The 18,039-nt window shown below is 48.9% G+C and overlaps 1 protein-coding gene across 1 annotated transcript in view; it reads right to left on the reverse strand.

The window, feature by feature from the left end:
• Positions 1-2,986: 2,986 nt before the first annotated feature.
• The window catches only part of CADM4 (cell adhesion molecule 4), a 247,964-nt gene continuing 232,911 nt past the window's right edge, over positions 2,987-18,039 (reverse strand). The window contains exons 7-9 of the mRNA XM_075277988.1: positions 6,255-6,427; positions 5,842-5,970; positions 2,987-4,157 (exon numbers count right to left, since the gene is read on the reverse strand). Coding sequence (XP_075134089.1) covers positions 4,048-4,157; positions 5,842-5,970; positions 6,255-6,427 — 412 coding nt within the window. The 3' untranslated portion in view covers positions 2,987-4,047. The remainder of the gene's footprint in view (positions 4,158-5,841; positions 5,971-6,254; positions 6,428-18,039) is intronic.

The raw sequence follows: 18,039 nt of genomic DNA on the forward strand, positions 1-18,039 counted from the left end.
CTGAGAAACTGGTCAAAGCAGAAGGGAAAATGGGACCAATCAAATCACTGCTTTCGTTTTACACAGGGCCTGGTTGCTATGAGGACTGTTCTCTCCCTCACACTACTGTCACTGAATTCCCCCCCCCCCTATAAATAATCGGCAGGGTCAGGGGTCGCTCCCCAGGGTCAGGGGTCGCCCCCCCGTCCTGTTGGGAGTTGTCGTCTTGCCGCAGCTGTTCAGTTGCACTTAATCCAAATTAATCTAAAACTTGGCCCCGTTTTACTGCAGATTTACCCCTGGGGGCTCCTGCGTTTACATAACCTGGCAGGGGCCCCCGGATACCCGGCCCATTTACCTGCCCTAACACGACGCGGGTGCGACCAAATTCTCAAAAAATGATTCACCTCAGTCAGATTTCCTGTCGTGCGGTGACCAAAGCGATTCCAGGAAATGGCCGCACCACGTCACCTCTGGCAACTCCCGAACTGGATTCGGTCATGTTGGTGAAGAGACCGCCCCTTTAAATCCTGACTGCAGTAAATCCCTTTAATTGATGTCAGACTATCAAAAACACAATAAACCAGACACGAAGGACTTGTCTGGCCAAAGGGTTAAAAATTTACACGAAATCTACCAAGTGTGGTGACTTAAAGGGACACTCCGGGTAAACCTGTATTTGTATTATGCCTGGTGCAGGGCCTAAGGGGGTGGAGCCTGTATCATTGCTCCGCCCCCTCAGGCCTTGCACCAGCCATAACACAATACTGAATTATCAAATACAAGATTAACAGGATTTCCCTTTAAAAATTTTCGCAATTTTTTAAATTTTTTTTATAATTTTCCCAATAATAAAAAAAACCACAAGACACAAAAATAACTAAACATGAACTTTATTTTTTTTTTTTTCAGTTTTCTTATTAGTTTTTTTTAATCTGTCCGCTTCTTAATCTGTTGTTTTTGTAAATTTTTTTTTTTATATATATATATTTTTTTTTTGTTCTTTTTTTTGGTACATTGTGTACAAAATTGGTGCTCCGGACAGGCTGTAAGATGACAGGAGGGATAATGGAGGGGACCAAAAAAGTGGTGGAGAGAGGAACGAGGGGAAAACACACAAAAAAAAGAATTACACAAAGCCCCTCCCCTGCTTAACTTTACTGCCCCTCCCCCCTCTTCCTACACATACACAAATAACGGGGCAGGAACAACATCCCCCTCTGCCTCTCTCTCCACGACAAGACCAGAGCCCACGTTTCGGATACCACGAAGCAGCGCGGTGGGCGGGGTCAGAGAGGCCGTCTACACCGATAATGGATGAGATTGTACACGGGGAAACAAAAAAAAAAAATAGGAAGAATCGCCGGCTTCTCTGCGCTGACTGCCCCACCCCCCGCCCACGTGGGCGGTACCCCTCTGCGCTGCCGTGGCCGCTCGATCCGTGGAACAAGGACATTGTGCTGTTAAAAGTATATGGCTTTTAGGCCGGTTATTGGATGAGCGATTAACCCTTTAGCCGATCGGGCCGGGGGAGGGGGGCGTGTCTCCGCCGACGGCCAAAGAGTTAAAGCGATAGGTTAAAAACAAAAACAGAAAAAGAGATGGCACAGTACACGCGGCGTGGGATCTGCTGGGCCCCGCCTCCGGGATGGGCTATAGTTTATTTACATATATATATTTATATATTAATTTCCCCTAGGTTCATGGCTTTTTAAAGGTTTTACAGTTAACGAGAAACAACGAGAAGAGACGGGAAGAAAAAAAAAATTAAAAAAAGAAAAAAATTCTAAACAATTCTGGAAAAGTAACACGGCACTGAGGAAAAAAAACAAAAAAAACATCCGCCCTGCCCCTCCCCCCCATGAAAAATAAAAACAGACACTATACACAGCCCCGTCAGTCACTTCCTGTCAGACAGGAAGTCGTGTTACAAAGCAGTTCATTGGCTCCCACCGTCTCATAAATATCACGGGGAGGCGTGGGATCGCAACCGACCAGTCCCTGCTTTATAATCCCAACCCAAACTACCAGGAGCTCCGCCTACTAGACACGGTCACAATCCAAACCTACTGGATTACTAGGGGGGGTAAGTAGGAAAAAAAAAATCCGCCCAAAGTGCCCCTCCACCCCCAAGGATAGAATGCCCATCAGATTAGTCCCGCCCCTTCTTTGATTGCCCCTGGAAAGGATGGGGCCAAACTGATTAGGCTCCTCCCCTTCACCATACACACACGCCCATGAGTCATCGGCCATGTTAATTTATCCTCCAGTCACATCCAAAGCCACAAAGAAAAAAAATCTCGTCTGCCCTCGCCTCTGACTACCATGTGGCCTCGTGTTGTCAGACATGTGACCTGATCGCTGCTCTCGGGACAGACCATTCTTCATGGAACTTGGGGTGTGAATGGAGAAGAAAAGAAGTGAAGTGAGTCAGATACATGAGAGGATCGGCCCCCGCCCTCCGGGCCCCCAGCTGTACACAGGCGGCCAGGGCATGCTGGGACTTGTAGTCACAGAGGAAAAACTGACACTACAAACCCCATCATCAACCCAAGACTACCGGAACATGCTGGAGCTTGTAGTCCGCCAACAGGCGGGGAGTCCTAAATCTACCAACCCCAACCATCATCAGATTGTCTCCTCTGTTGTGCGTCAGCGAGGGGCTGTACAGGACTAATAAAACATGGAAAAACAGCGCCCCCCCTGCCCACAGGTTGTAGGTGGTATTGCATCTCACTTCAGTGGACCTGAGCTGCAGTACCAGACACCACCTATGGGCAGGAGTGGCGCTGTTTTTGGAATAAAGCAGTCACCGTTTTCTGATCTTGGACACGCCCCTTTATGTCACAAGGGGGCGGTGTTTTGGTTTTAGACCATGATGTCATGATCCTCTAGTCACGGCCAAAGCTGCAATCGGAAACATCATTTTTTAGGAGTGATTTAGACCCGCCCCCTCCCTCTATGAGTGCGGGATGTTGTGATATTACCATGTGGGGTCCCTCGGGCCCCCTGGGGTGCTGATGAGGTTTTAGTAAAGTGATATGAGCCGGCGGGTCCAGATAACCATCACCTCTAGAGAAATCATCTGGAGCCGCCTCGCCCTCTGGATGGCGGAGGACACGCAGTATCTATACGCACCCCAGGCTTCCCAATATCAGAGTCTGCGCCCCCCCCCCATTACACTTACAACATCCCTCTGTTGTTCCTCCGACCACCCTGAACACAGTCATCGCACCCTAATACCATCTGTTTTCAGAAACAGCGCCTCTCTGGTCCATAGGCTATAGCCGGTATTGCATCTCAGTTCCATTCACTTCATTGAGGATGAGCTGTAATACCCGACCTGACCTAGAGAGGAGGGAGGCGCTGTATCTCGGTTAAACAGTGTTTCTAATCTGAGGGGCTTGGAGGAACAGGACACAAATCTTAAGGAGCTATATCCCCTGTATTTGGTGTATACCTTCACCTTTTTCGGACTTTGCCCCCCCCCCTTATTACCAATTGTTCTATTGTTCCAACGCACCCATGACACATGTCCTTCCGCTATCACGCAGCACCCCTGCTGCCCACCCAGGGTATTACCGCCAGTCGGATTCCCGGTCACAGACTCCATATTGGTAAGCATCAGGCTGGGCGATGGCTCAGGAGGGGTGTGTATGACGGCGGGGGTCTCATCGGAGCCGCACGGCGCGGTTTCTCCTCTGTTTAACCCCTTCCTATCTGTACAGTTGCTCCTTTGTAAATAGTCAACCACAAAAAAAAAAAAAAACTTATTGTTCTTCCCCTCTCGGGGGCGCTGCAGAGTTTATCTTGCATACAACAAGGTCAGTCCTCAAGTCAATGACCCCCCACCCCCACCCCACCCAAGTTGTAAGGGGCTCAGCGGCATCCAACATGGCCGACCCCCCTGCAACAGCGAGGCTGCCCCTTCCTCCGTCTATGGCGTCTCTACACGTCCCTACTACCCGCCTCCCGCCCTCCATAGGTACCAGAAAATAAAAAAGTCAGGTTATTAATACTGTGGTGGGATTTTTTTCTTCTGTGTCTTTTGTTTTGTTTTTTCTTCTTTTAAATAAAAAACTCCTCCTTCCTCTTGTGGTTTTCGCCTCCGTTTAGAAAGGCTTCTCGGGCTTCTCCGTGCTCGTCCAGTCCGCTGGCTTCATGAGTCAGGTATGAGCCTGGGAAGGAGAAACAGACTGGGGTCAGGGGGGCGGAAGATGAGGTCAGGGGGGCAGGGGCTGAGGTCAGGGGGGCCAAGGCTGTGGTCAAGGGGAGGGGGCTGAGGTCAGGGGGGCCAGGGCTGTGGTCAAGGGGAGGGGGCTGAGGTCAGGGGGGCCAGGGCTGTGGTCAGGGGGGCAGGGGCTGTGGTCAGGGGGGCGGGAGCTTAGGTACGGGGGACCAGGGCTGTGGTCAGGAGGCGGGAGCTGAGGTCAGGGGGCCAGGGCTGTGGTCAGGGGGACCAGGGCTGTGGTCAGGGGGCAGGAGCTGAGGTCAGGGGGACCAGGGCTGTGGTCAGGGGGACCAGGGCTGTGGTCAGGGGGCAGGAGCTGAGGTCAGGGGGGCCAAGGCTGTGGTCAGGTGGGTGGGGGCTGAAGTCAGGGGGGCCAGGGCTTTGGTCAGGGGGGCGGGAGGTGAGGTCAGGGGGCCAGGGCTGTGGTCAGGGGGGCGGGAGGTGAGGTCAGGGGGCCAGGGCTGTGGTCAGGGGGGTGGGGGCTGTGGTCAGGGGGAGGGGGCTGAGGTCAGGGGGCCAGGGCTGTGGTCAGGGAGACCAGAGCTGTGGTCAGAGGGACCAGGGCTGTGGTCAGGGGGCGGGAGCTGAGGTCAGGGGGACGGGGACTGTGGTCAGGGGGGTGGGGGCTGTGGTCAAGGGGAGGGGGCTGAGGTTAGGGGGGCCAGGGCTGTGGTCAGGGGGGCAGGGGCTGTGGTCAGGGGGCAGGAGCTGAGGTCAGGGGGGCCAAGGCTGTGGTCAGGTGGGTGGGGGCTGAAGTCAGGGGGGCCAGGGCTTTGGTCAGGGGGGCGGGAGGTGAGGTCAGGGGGCCAGGGCTGTGGTCAGGGGGGTGGGGGCTGAGGTCAGGGGGCCAGGGCTGTGGTCAGGGAGACCAGAGCTGTGGTCAGAGGGACCAGGGCTGTGGTCAGGGGGCGGGAGCTGAGGTCAGGGGGACGGGGACTGTGGTCAGGGGGGTGGGGGCTGTGGTCAAGGGGAGGGGGCTGAGGTTAGGGGGGCCAGGGCTGAGGTCAGGGGGGCCAAGGCTGTGGTCAGGGGGGCGGGAGCTTAGGTACGGGGGAACAGGGCTGTGGTCAAGGGGGCAGGAGAGGAGATCAGGATGGTTCAGGGCAAATTTCAGAGGGTCTGGGGCTAAGGTCAGGTGGGCCACAGCTGAGGTTGGGGGCTAGCGCTGAAGTCAGATGGGCCAGGGCTAAGGTCAGGGGGTCCGAGGCAAAGGTCAGGGGAGCCAGGGCTAAAGTCAGGGGGCCCAGGGCTGTGGTCAAGGGGATTGGGGCTAAGGTCAGGGGGGCCATGGCTAAGGTCAGGGGAACCAGGGCTGAGGTCAGGGGGGACCAGGGCTGTGGTTAGGAGGGCCCAGGGCTGAAGTTGGAGAGGGCAAGGCTGTGATTGGAGGAGGGAGTGGGACCCAGGGCTGGGGTCAGAGGGGTCTGAGGCTGAGATCAGGGGAACTAGGGCTGGGGTCAGGGGGACCCAGGGCTGACGTTGGAGAGGCCAAGGCTGTGGTTGGAGGAGGGGGTGGGTGGGCCAGGGCTGAGTCTATTGGTCAGGACTATTAACACAACGCCACCTACTGGCCGAGAACACAATGTGCGCCATACTCCAGTCTATTAAAGGGCTCCACCGCCACCTCTTACCTTTTTGCCGCACAGAACACCAGACCATGACGATGAGGACGCAGATGACGAGGAAGACCAGAAGTGCCAGGATGCCACCTATGATCGCATAAGGGACTTGAGTCTGGGCCTCAATGATCGCTCCGGGATCTGTAGGGGGCAATAGAAATGTCAGGTATGGAAGGGCGCCATCTATAGACAAGACCTGGACAATACAGAAGCAGGAGATCCCTCCAGACTCCAACATCACCCCATGTAGATACCCCGGAATCAGGGGCCCCTGCAGACATCAGCCCTAGGCCCCGCCGTACAGCCCAGCAGGTAATAAGGCCAGGATGACTACCCAGATTACCTGCTGATCCCTCCTCTATACACAGCAGAGACCCCGCCAGCACCCGCTTCACCCTATACCCCCCGCCATGCCCGCTACTCACCATACACAACCAGCACGTATTGGTCAGAGGAGCGGCCATGCTTGTTGGAGACCTGGCAGGTGTAGGTTCCATTGTCTTGCAGGCTGAGAGATGGGAAGGTCAGGAGTTCGCCCTGGACTTGTGCCCGTTCCGGTAATGTGTCATTAAGACGGTTCCAGATGATGTCATCCGGCCTGACAGGGCGAGAATATGTGGTCAGTAATGTGAAGTCTGCAGAGCTGACCCAGAGCAGAGGATTATTCAGATGGCATCTACCAGCGGGGGAGGCGAGCAACGCTCTACGAGCTCCAGCCAAGGGTACACACACAGCCACATGCGGGGGCGGATGTTTATGCAACACTTATTGGCAAGGGAAGGGCAAAGACATAAAGCAACTATACACGAGACGTCTCCAAGACCTAGGACATACATAGTGCGGGGACTCTTAATGTGCCCATGGAAAAGCGGCAGCTCTGGTAGGTCTGGCCTATGCGATGGGCCTACCCTCCGCCCTATCTGGTGGGCCTATCCTCCGCCCTATCTGGTGGGCCTACCCTCCGCCCTATCTGATGGGCCTACCCTCCGCCCTATCTGGTGGGCCTACCTTCTGTCCTATCTGGTGGGCCTATCCTCCGCCCTATCTGGTGGGCCTACCTTCTGTCCTATCTGGTGGGCCTACCCTCCGCCCTATCTGGTGGGCCTACCCTCCGCCCTATCTGGTGGGCCTACCTTCTGTCCTATCTGGTGGGCCTATCCTCCGCCCTATCTGGTGGGCCTACCTTCTGTCCTATCTGGTGGGCCTACCCTCCGCCCTATCTGGTGGGCCTACCCTCCGCCCTATCTGGTGGGCCTACCCTCCGCCCTATCTGGTGGGCCTACCCTCCGCCCTATCTGATGGGCCTACCTTCTGTCCTATCTGATGGGCCTACCCTCCGCCCTATCTGATGGGTCTACCCTCCGCCCTATCTGATGGGCCTACCCTCTGCCCTATCTGGTGGGCCTACCCTCCGCCCTATTTGATGGGCCTACCTTCTGTCCTATATGGTGGGCCTACCCTCCGCCCTATCTGGTGGGCTTACCTTCTGTCCTATATGGTGGGCCTACCCTCCGCCCTATCTGGTGGGCCTACTCTCCGCCCTATCTGATGGGCCTACCCTCCGCCCTATCTGGTGGGCCTACCTTCTGTCCTATCTGGTGGGCCTACCCTCCGCCCTATCTGGTGGGCCTACCTTCTGTCCTATCTGGTGGGCCTACCCTCCGCCCTATCTGGTGGGCCTACCCTCCGCCCTATCTGGTGGGCCTACCCTCCGCCCTATCTGGTGGGCCTTCCCTCCGCCCTATCTGGTGGGCCTACCCTCCGCCCTATCTGATGGGCCTACCTTCTGTCCTATCTGATGGGCCTACCCTCCGCCCTATCTGATGGGTCTACCCTCCGCCCTATCTGATGGGCCTACCCTCTGCCCTATCTGTTGGGCCTACCCTCCGCCCTATCTGATGGGCCTACCTTCTGTCCTATATGGTGGGCCTACCCTCCGCCCTATCTGGTGGGCCTACCTTCTGTCCTATATGGTGGGCCTACCCTCCGCCCTATCTGGTGGGCTTACCTTCTGTCCTATATGGTGGGCCTACCCTCCGCCCTATCTGGTGGGCCTACCCTCCGCCCTATCTGGTGAGCCTACCTTCTGTCCTATATGGTGGGCCTACCCTCCGCCCTATCTGGTGGGCTTACCTTCTGTCCTATATGGTGGGCCTACCCTCCGCCCTATCTGGTGGGCCTACCCTCCGCCCTATCTGGTGGGCCTACCTTCTGTCCTATCTGGTGAGCCTACCCTCCACCCTATCTGGTGGGCCTACCTTCTGTCCTATCTGGTGGGCTAACCTCCGCCCTATCTGGTGGGCCTACCCTCTGCCCTATCTGGTGAGCCTAGCTTCTGTCCTATCTGGTGGGCTAACCTCCGCCCTATCTGGTGAGCCTACCTTCTGTCCTATCTGGTGAGCCTACCCTCTGCCCTATCTGGTGAGCCTAGCTTCTGTCCTATCTGTTGGGCCTACCCTCCGCCCTATCTGGTGGGCTAACCTCCGCCCTATCTGGTGAGCCTACCCTCTGCCCTATCTGGTGAGCTAACCTCCGCCCTATCTGGTGAGCCTACCCTCCGCCCTATCTGGTGGGCTAACCTCCGCCCTATCTGGTGAGCCTACCCTCTGCCCTATCTGGTGAGCCTACCTTCTGTCCTATCTGGTGGGCTAACCTCCGCCCTATCTGGTGGGCTTACCTTCTGTCCTATATGGTGGGCCTACCCTCCGCCCTATCTGGTGGGCCTACCCTCCGCCCTATCTGGTGAGCCTACCTTCTGTCCTATATGGTGGGCCTACCCTCCGCCCTATCTGGTGGGCTTACCTTCTGTCCTATATGGTGGGCCTACCCTCCGCCCTATCTGGTGGGCCTACCCTCCGCCCTATCTGGTGGGCCTACCTTCTGTCCTATCTGGTGAGCCTACCCTCCACCCTATCTGGTGGGCCTACCTTCTGTCCTATCTGGTGGGCTAACCTCCGCCCTATCTGGTGGGCCTACCCTCTGCCCTATCTGGTGAGCCTAGCTTCTGTCCTATCTGGTGGGCTAACCTCCGCCCTATCTGGTGAGCCTACCTTCTGTCCTATCTGGTGAGCCTACCCTCCGCCCTATCTGGTGAGCCTAGCTTCTGTCCTATCTGTTGGGCCTACCCTCCGCCCTATCTGGTGGGCTAACCTCCGCCCTATCTGGTGAGCCTACCCTCTGCCCTATCTGGTGAGCTAACCTCCGCCCTATCTGGTGAGCCTACCCTCCGCCCTATCTGGTGGGCTAACCTCCGCCCTATCTGGTGAGCCTACCCTCTGCCCTATCTGGTGAGCCTACCTTCTGTCCTATCTGGTGGGCTAACCTCCGCCCTATCTGGTGGGCCTACCTTCTGTCCTATATGGTGAGCCTACCCTCCGCCCTATCTGGTGGGCCTACCCTCCGCCCTATCTGATGGGCCTACCCTCCGCCCTATCTGGTGAGCCTACCCTCCGCCCTATCTGATGGGCCTACCTTCTGTCCTATCTGGTGGGCTAACCTCCGCCCTATCTGGTGGGCCTACCTTCTGTCCTATATGGTGAGCCTACCCTCCGCCCTATCTGGTGGGCTAACCTCCGCCCTATCTGGTGGGCCTACCCTCTGCCCTATCTGGTGAGCCTAGCTTCTGTCCTATCTGGTGGGCTAACCTCCGCCCTATCTGGTGAGCCTACCTTCTGTCCTATCTGGTGAGCCTACCCTCCGCCCTATCTGGTGAGCCTAGCTTCTGTCCTATCTGTTGGGCCTACCCTCCGCCCTATCTGGTGGGCTAACCTCCGCCCTATCTGGTGAGCCTACCCTCTGCCCTATCTGGTGAGCTAACCTCCGCCCTATCTGGTGAGCCTACCCTCCGCCCTATCTGGTGGGCTAACCTCCGCCCTATCTGGTGAGCCTACCCTCTGCCCTATCTGGTGAGCCTACCTTCTGTCCTATCTGGTGGGCTAACCTCCGCCCTATCTGGTGGGCCTACCTTCTGTCCTATATGGTGAGCCTACCCTCCGCCCTATCTGGTGGGCCTACCCTCCGCCCTATCTGATGGGCCTACCCTCCGCCCTATCTGGTGAGCCTACCCTCCGCCCTATCTGATGGGCCTACCCTCCAACCTATCTGGTGAGCCTACCTTCTGTCCTATATGGTGAGCCTACCCTCTGCCCTATCTGATGGGCCTACCCTCCACCCTATCTGATGGGCCTACCCTCCGCCCTATCTGATGGGCCTACCCTCCGCCCTATCTGGTGAGCCTACCTTCCGTCCTATCTGGTGGGCCTACCTTCTGTCTTATATGATGGGCTTATCCTCCACACTATTTGGTGGACCTATCCTCCGTCATACCTGATGGGCCTACCCTTCATCCTGTCCGATGGGACTACCTTCTTTCTTATCTGGTGGGCTTATCCTCCGTCCTATCTGGTGAGCCTACCCTCTGCCCTATCTGGTGAGCCTACCTTCTGTCCTATCTGGTGGGCTAACCTCCGCCCTATCTGGTGGGCTAACCTCCGCCCTATCTGGTGGGCTAACCTCCGCCCTATCTGGTGGGCCTACCTTCTGTCCTATATGGTGAGCCTACCCTCCGCCCTATCTGGTGGGCCTACCCTCTGCCCTATCTGATGGGCCTACCCTCCGCCCTATCTGGTGAGCCTACCCTCTGCCCTATCTGGTGAGCCTACCCTCTGCCCTATCTGATGGGCCTACCCTCCAACCTATCTGGTGAGCCTACCTTCTGTCCTATATGGTGAGCCTACCCTCTGCCCTATCTGATGGGCCTACCCTCCGCCCTATCTGATGGGCCTACCCTCCGCCCTATCTGATGGGCCTACCCTCCGCCCTATCTGGTGAGCCTAGCTTCCGTCCTATCTGGTGGGCCTACCTTCTGTCTTATATGATGGGCTTATCCTCCACACTATTTGGTGGACCTATCCTCCGTCATACATGATGGGCCTACCCTTCATCCTGTCCGATGGGACTACCTTCTTTCTTATCTGATGGGCTTATCCTCCGTCCTATCTGGTGGGCCTACCCTCTGTCCTGTGGCAAAATCTAAATCTCCCTTCAGTGATATTGCAGCTTCACCATAGCTGGTGTATGTAGATTTGGTGTGTGCATCCTAATGAGTCATTGGTGGGACAGTGGGAACATGGGTCCTGTTTGCCACTACACCAGAGGCCATGTCATCAGCAGGGTCCATTGATTGTATCAACCTTGTGATTTTGGATTTCGAGATTGAAATATCAGAATAATTCATATACACAACAATCTGTACCTTGTTACCTTGTATCAACTTCATGAGGAACATAAGCACAAAATTATTTGGCCAGTTTTGTTGCCCCAAGATGGGCTGTGCTGGGTAAGTGAAATGAGCTGAGAGGTCAGAGGGGTGAGGCCTATCAGCCCTTGAGAGGTGAGTTCAGATGAGGGCACATGGCCACACAGTGACAAGGTGATAGTGAGTTATAGTCCTCAGTAGATATGGAGACCCTAAAATCCTGGAAAGCACATGCGACCTGTGGACCCTCCAGCCCAAGAACCACCATATGAGGCCACCATATTGGTTTCTGCTATAAGCTTCTCTATGGATGTGCCATGGTTTGGTGCCCCTTCATGTTGGGTGAAGTGAGGTAGCATGAGAGGTCTGAGGGGTGGCAGCCTCAAAGGGGTAAGTTTAGGCAGTTGAGAAGAGGGCAAATGGTCATGGCGTGACCCAGAGAGGACTGGCCCAGACTGGGAACTTGTGGGCCAGACCTCGGTAGACATTGAGACCCCTCTATACATATATATATTATACAATGCACAGTAGGATAAAACAGAATGCAATGGACCCTCCAGTCCTGGACCCACCATCAGAGACCCCCATACTGGTGGCGCCCCTCATCTCATATCTTTGGCACCATTGGTTGGTGAGGTCCAACCCTTCTGGAACCTACAAAATGACTCCCTTCTCCATTACATGGTTAATCCCTTGTCGATCAGTCGCTAGATAAACGCCGGTTATTTAGAAGCCTCGGGGCCAAAATTAGTATTTTTGGAATAATTCCCGTCATTCGCCGCCCCGAACACCTTCACGTCCCAAACATTCGCTGATCACCACTATTAACACCGCGTATCCTGGGGTCTGTTACGGCAGATGCCTCTTGTTATTGGTTTCGGTACAGTGGGGGGTTCTCTGTCGGCGCCTCCAGTCAATTTCAGGGCCGGCCCCTCCATTGTACGACACTGCATCATTTACATATAAATACCAGGGTAACGGGCGGTGCGGGCGCCATCAGGTGGACTCGTGATTGTGGATTTCGAGATTGAAATATCAGAATGATTCATATACACAACAATCTGTGCAGTGGCCCCTGTACCCTGTATAATATACACCACATGTCCACCGTGGCCCCTGTACCTTGTATAATATACACCACATCTATATGGTGGCCCCTGTACCTTGTATAATATACACCACATCTATATGGTGGCCCCTGTATAATATACACCACACCTATATGGTGGCCCCTGTACTCTGTATAATATACACCACACCTATATGGTGGCCCCTGTACCCTGTATAATATACACCACACCTATATGGTGGCCCCTGTACCCTGTATAATATACACCACACCTATATGGTGGCCCCTGTACCCTGTATAATATACACCACACCTATATGGTGGCCCCTGTACCCTGTATAATATACACCACACCTATATGGTGGCCCCTGTACCCTGTATAATATACACCACATCTCCACCGTGGCCCCTATATAATAAACAGCGCCACCTATTGGATCCACACCACATAGGAACCGTCTAGGAGCAAACCCACCTGACCACACAGCTATCAGACCAGGAGTTAGCGCCACCTACTGGATCCACACCACATAGGAGCCGCCTACAAGCCCAACCCACATGACTACACAGCTATCAGACCAGGAGTCAAGCGCCACCTACTGGATCCACACCACATAGGAACCGCCTACAAGCCCAACCCACCTGACCACACAGCTAACACTCCTAGAGACAGCGCCACCTACTGGATCCACACCCAGGGGAACCTTCCTCCAACCATACTAGAAGCCCCTGATCTGCCCGTTGCGGTGCCCTCAGTGCCAGTCTGCCGCCTGTAAGCCGATACATAAATGTTCTTGTCCTTGTCTTTCCCATTTTTCTCCAATCTGTTGCATGTTGCGCTCTCGTTCCTGCCGCCGTCACGTGCTCCCCCGGAGGCGGCCATCCTTCTTCTTGTAAACTGTCCCCCCACATCTCACCTTAATTAGAAATCTTCATCTCTCTTTCCGGAAGGTTCGCCGCTCACCACGGTGATAATGGGCCGGCAGCGCCGGGGCCGCCACATGCGCAGGAGATTTACATCTCATCTTGTGCAACGGTGCAAGAGCTCACAACAGCTCCAGGACATGGAACGTCTCATCTGGAAGCCGCGCAGCCGAAACACTCGCCAGGGGCCATGCACGGCAGCTTGGCGGTATAGCGGAGGAATTTACATGTCTAATTAGGGGAAATTACTGACAGGGGATCGAAGTGACTTCATATTTCACCTTTTGGTTATTCAGGCAGGAGAAGAATATTTCACAGGATGACGTTCATGTTCTCCTTAAAGGGGCACTCCAGACATCACGGGGGGAACGCAGCAACAATCGCCAGGACACATGTTGTTATACTGTAACACTGACTCTAGGGGGCAGTAACGCCGCAGAGCTTATATATCTGTAGTATGGATGGAGTAGAGATGTTTTCTCAGCCCCTCCCCCTCTGACAACGTCCTGTGTCAGTTCCTGCGGCTCCTGCAGTTGTCACCTCTCTATGCCGAAATACACACCCCACTTAGATAACTGAATGACGGCGCGACAATCCCAGCTCAGCTACATCGCCATGACAAGGGCCATCACACGATTAGCAGCCGGCAGGGATCAGCACTTGTACAGTGACAGGTGCTCCAGAGCAGCGCTCTCCACCAGCTCTTCTATCACCCATCATCAGGTTTAATGCATAACAATGAGGAGGAGCAGAGAGAGGTCGCACACCGCGACCTCCATGACAAAAGGAGATTATAGCGATACTTCACAGCGGATGATGGGAGTCGTACTGAATAACCCGATATATTCCTGTATATAATGGGGGTCTGAGCGTCTACACAGCACTGCAGATAGGGGGCAGTATTATAGGAGTTATATTCTTGTATATAGGAGTAGTATTATAGTAGTTATATTCTTGTACATAGGAGCAGTATTATAGTAGTTATATTCTTGTATATAGGAGGTAGTATTATAGTAGTTATATTCTTGTACATAGGAGGTAGTATTATAGTAGTTATATTCTTGTACATAGGAGGTAGTATTATAGTAGTTATATTCTTGTACATAGGAGTAGTATTATAGTAGTTATATTCTTGTACATAGGAGTAGTATTATAGTAGTTATATTCTTGTACATAGGGGCAGTATTATAGTAGTTATATTCTTGTACATAGGAGTAGTATTATAGTAGTTATATTCTTGTACATAGGAGGTAGTATTATAGTAGTTATATTCTTGTACATAGGAGTAGTATTATAGTAGTTATATTCTTGTACATAGGAGTATTATTATAGTAGTTATATTCTTGTACATAGGAGGTAGTATTATAGTAGTTATATTCTTGTACATAGGAGTAGTATTATAGTAGTTATATTCTTGTACATAGGAGTATTATTATAGTAGTTATATTCTTGTACATAGGAGGTAGTATTATAGTAGTTATATTCTTGTACATAGGAGTAGTATTATAGTAGTTATATTCTTGTACATAGGTGTAGTATTATAGTAGTTATATTCTTGTACATAGGAGCAGTATTATAGTAGTTATATTCTTGTACATAGGAGCAGTATTATAGTAGTTATATTCTTGTACATAGGAGTAGTATTATAGTAGTTATATTCTTGTACATAGGAGGTAGTATTATAGTAGTTATATTCTTGTACATAGGGGTGGTATTATAGTAGTTATATTCTTGTACATAAGAGCAGTATTATAGTAGTTATATTCTTGTACATAGGAGGTAGTATTATAGTAGTTATATTCTTGTACATAGGAGGTAGTATTATAGTAGTTATATTCTTGTACATAGGAGGTAGTATTATAGTAGTTATATTCTTGTACATAGGAGGTAGTATTATAGTAGTTATATTCTTGTACATAGGAGTAGTATTATAGTAGTTATATTCTTGTACATAGGAGCAGTATTATAGTAGTTATATTCTTGTACATAGGAGCGGTATTATAGTAGTTATATTCTTGTACATAGGAGCGGTATTATAGTAGTTATATTCTTGTACATAGGAGCAGTATTATAGTAGTTATATTCTTGTATATAGGAGGTAGTATTATAGTAGTTATATTCTTGTACATAGGAGCGGTATTATAGTAGTTATATTCTTGTACATAGGAGGTAGTATTATAGTAGTTATATTCTTGTACATAGGAGGTAGTATTATAGTAGTTATATTCTTGTACATAGGAGTAGTATTATAGTAGTTATATTCTTGTACATAGGAGCAGTATTATAGTAGTTATATTCTTGTACATAGGAGCGGTATTATAGTAGTTATATTCTTGTACATAGGAGCAGTATTATAGTAGTTATATTCTTGTACATAGGAGCGGTATTATAGTAGTTATATTCTTGTACATAGGAGCAGTATTATAGTAGTTATATTCTTGTACATAGGAGTAGTATTATAGTAGTTATATTCTTGTACATAGGAGTAGTATTATAGTAGTTATATTCTTGTACATAGGAGCAGTATTATAGTAGTTATATTCTTGTACATAGGAGTAGTATTATAGTAGTTATATTCTTGTACATAGGAGTAGTATTATAGTAGTTATATACTTGTACATAGGAGTAGTATTATAGTAGATATATTCTTGTACATAGGAGTAGTATTATAGTAGTTATATTCTTGTACATAGGAGTAGTATTATAGTAGTTATATTCTTGTACATAGGAGGTAGTATTATAGTAGTTATATTCTTGTACATAGGAGGTAGTATTATAGTAGTTATATTCTTGTACATAGGAGGTAGTATTATAGTAGTTATATTCTTGTACATAGGAGTAGTATTATAGTAGTTATATTCTTGTACATAGGAGCAGTATTATAGTAGTTATATTCTTGTACATAGGAGCGGTATTATAGTAGTTATATTCTTGTACATAGGAGCGGTATTATAGTAGTTATATTCTTGTACATAGGAGCAGTATTATAGTAGTTATATTCTTGTACATAGGAGGTAGTATTATAGTAGTTATATTCTTGTACATAGGAGCGGTATTATAGTAGTTATATTCTTGTACATAGGAGGTAGTATTATAGTAGTTATATTCTTGTACATAGGAGGTAGTATTATAGTAGTTATATTCTTGTACATAGGAGTAGTATTATAGTAGTTATATTCTTGTACATAGGAGCAGTATTATAGTAGTTATATTCTTGTACATAGGAGCGGTATTATAGTAGTTATATTCTTGTACATAGGAGCAGTATTATAGTAGTTATATTCTTGTACATAGGAGCGGTATTATAGTAGTTATATTCTTGTACATAGGAGCAGTATTATAGTAGTTATATTCTTGTACATAGGAGTAGTATTATAGTAGTTATATTCTTGTACATAGGAGTAGTATTATAGTAGTTATATTCTTGTACATAGGAGCAGTATTATAGTAGTTATATTCTTGTACATAGGAGTAGTATTATAGTAGTTATATTCTTGTACATAGGAGTAGTATTATAGTAGTTATATACTTGTACATAGGAGTAGTATTATAGTAGATATATTCTTGTACATAGGAGTAGTATTATAGTAGTTATATTCCTGTACATAGGATGTAGTATTATAGTAGTTATATTCTTGTACATAGGATTAGTATTATAGTAGTTATATTCTTGTATATAGGAGCAGTATTATAGTAGTTATATTCTTGTACATAGGAGGTAGTATTATAGTAGTTATATTCTTGTATATAGGAGTAGTATTATAGTAGTTATATTCTTGTACATAGGAGGTAGTATTATAGTAGTTATATTCTTGTACATAGGAGCAGTATTATAGTAGTTATATTCTTGTACATAGGAGCAGTATTATAGTAGTTATATTCTTGTACATAGGAGTAGTATTATAGTAGTTATATTCTTGTACATAGGAGTAGTATTATAGTAGTTATATTCTTGTACATAGGAGTAGTATTATAGTAGTTATATTCTTGTACATAGGAGCAGTATTATAGTAGTTATATTTTTGTACATAGGAGTAGTATTATAGTAGTTATATTCTTGTACATAGGAGCAGTATTATAGTAGTTATATACAGTACATAGGAGCAGTATTATAGTAGTTATATTCTTGTACATAGGAGGTAGTATTATAGTAGTTATATTCTTGTACATAGGAGCAGTATTATAGTAGTTATATTCTTGTACATAGGAGCAGTATTATAGTAGTTATATTCTTGTATATAGGAGCAGTATTATAGTAGTTATATTCTTGTACATAGGAGGTAGTATTATAGTAGTTATATTCTTGTACATAGGAGCAGTATTATAGTAGTTATATTCTTGTACATAGGAGCAGTATTATAGTAGTTATATTCTTGTACATAGGAGCAGTATTATAGTAGTTATATTCTTGTACATAGGAGCAGTATTATAGTAGTTATATTCTTGTACATAGGAGCAGTATTATAGTAGTTATATTCTTGTACATAGGAGCAGTATTATAGTAGTTATATTCTTGTACATAGGAGCAGTATTATAGTAGTTATATTCTTGTACATAGGAGTAGTATTATAGTAGTTATATTCTTGTACATAGGAGTAGTATTATAGTAGTTATATTCTTGTACATAGGAGTAGTATTATAGTAGTTATATTCTTGTACATAGGAGCAGTATTATAGTAGTTATATTCTTGTACATAGGAGTAGTATTATAGTAGTTATATTCTTGTACATAGGAGCAGTATTATAGTAGTTATATTCTTGTACATAGGAGCAGTATTATAGTAGTATATTCTTGTACATAGGAGTAGTATTATAGTAGTTATATTCTTGTACATAGGAGTAGTATTATAGTAGTTATATTCTTGTACATAGGAGGTAGTATTATAGTAGTTATATTCTTGTACATAGGAGCAGTATTATAGTAGTATATTCTTGTACATAGGAGTAGTATTATAGTAGT

The sequence above is a fragment of the Leptodactylus fuscus genome, chromosome 6, assembly GCF_031893055.1.
Source record: "Leptodactylus fuscus isolate aLepFus1 chromosome 6, aLepFus1.hap2, whole genome shotgun sequence".
NCBI lineage: Eukaryota > Metazoa > Chordata > Amphibia > Anura > Leptodactylidae > Leptodactylus > Leptodactylus fuscus.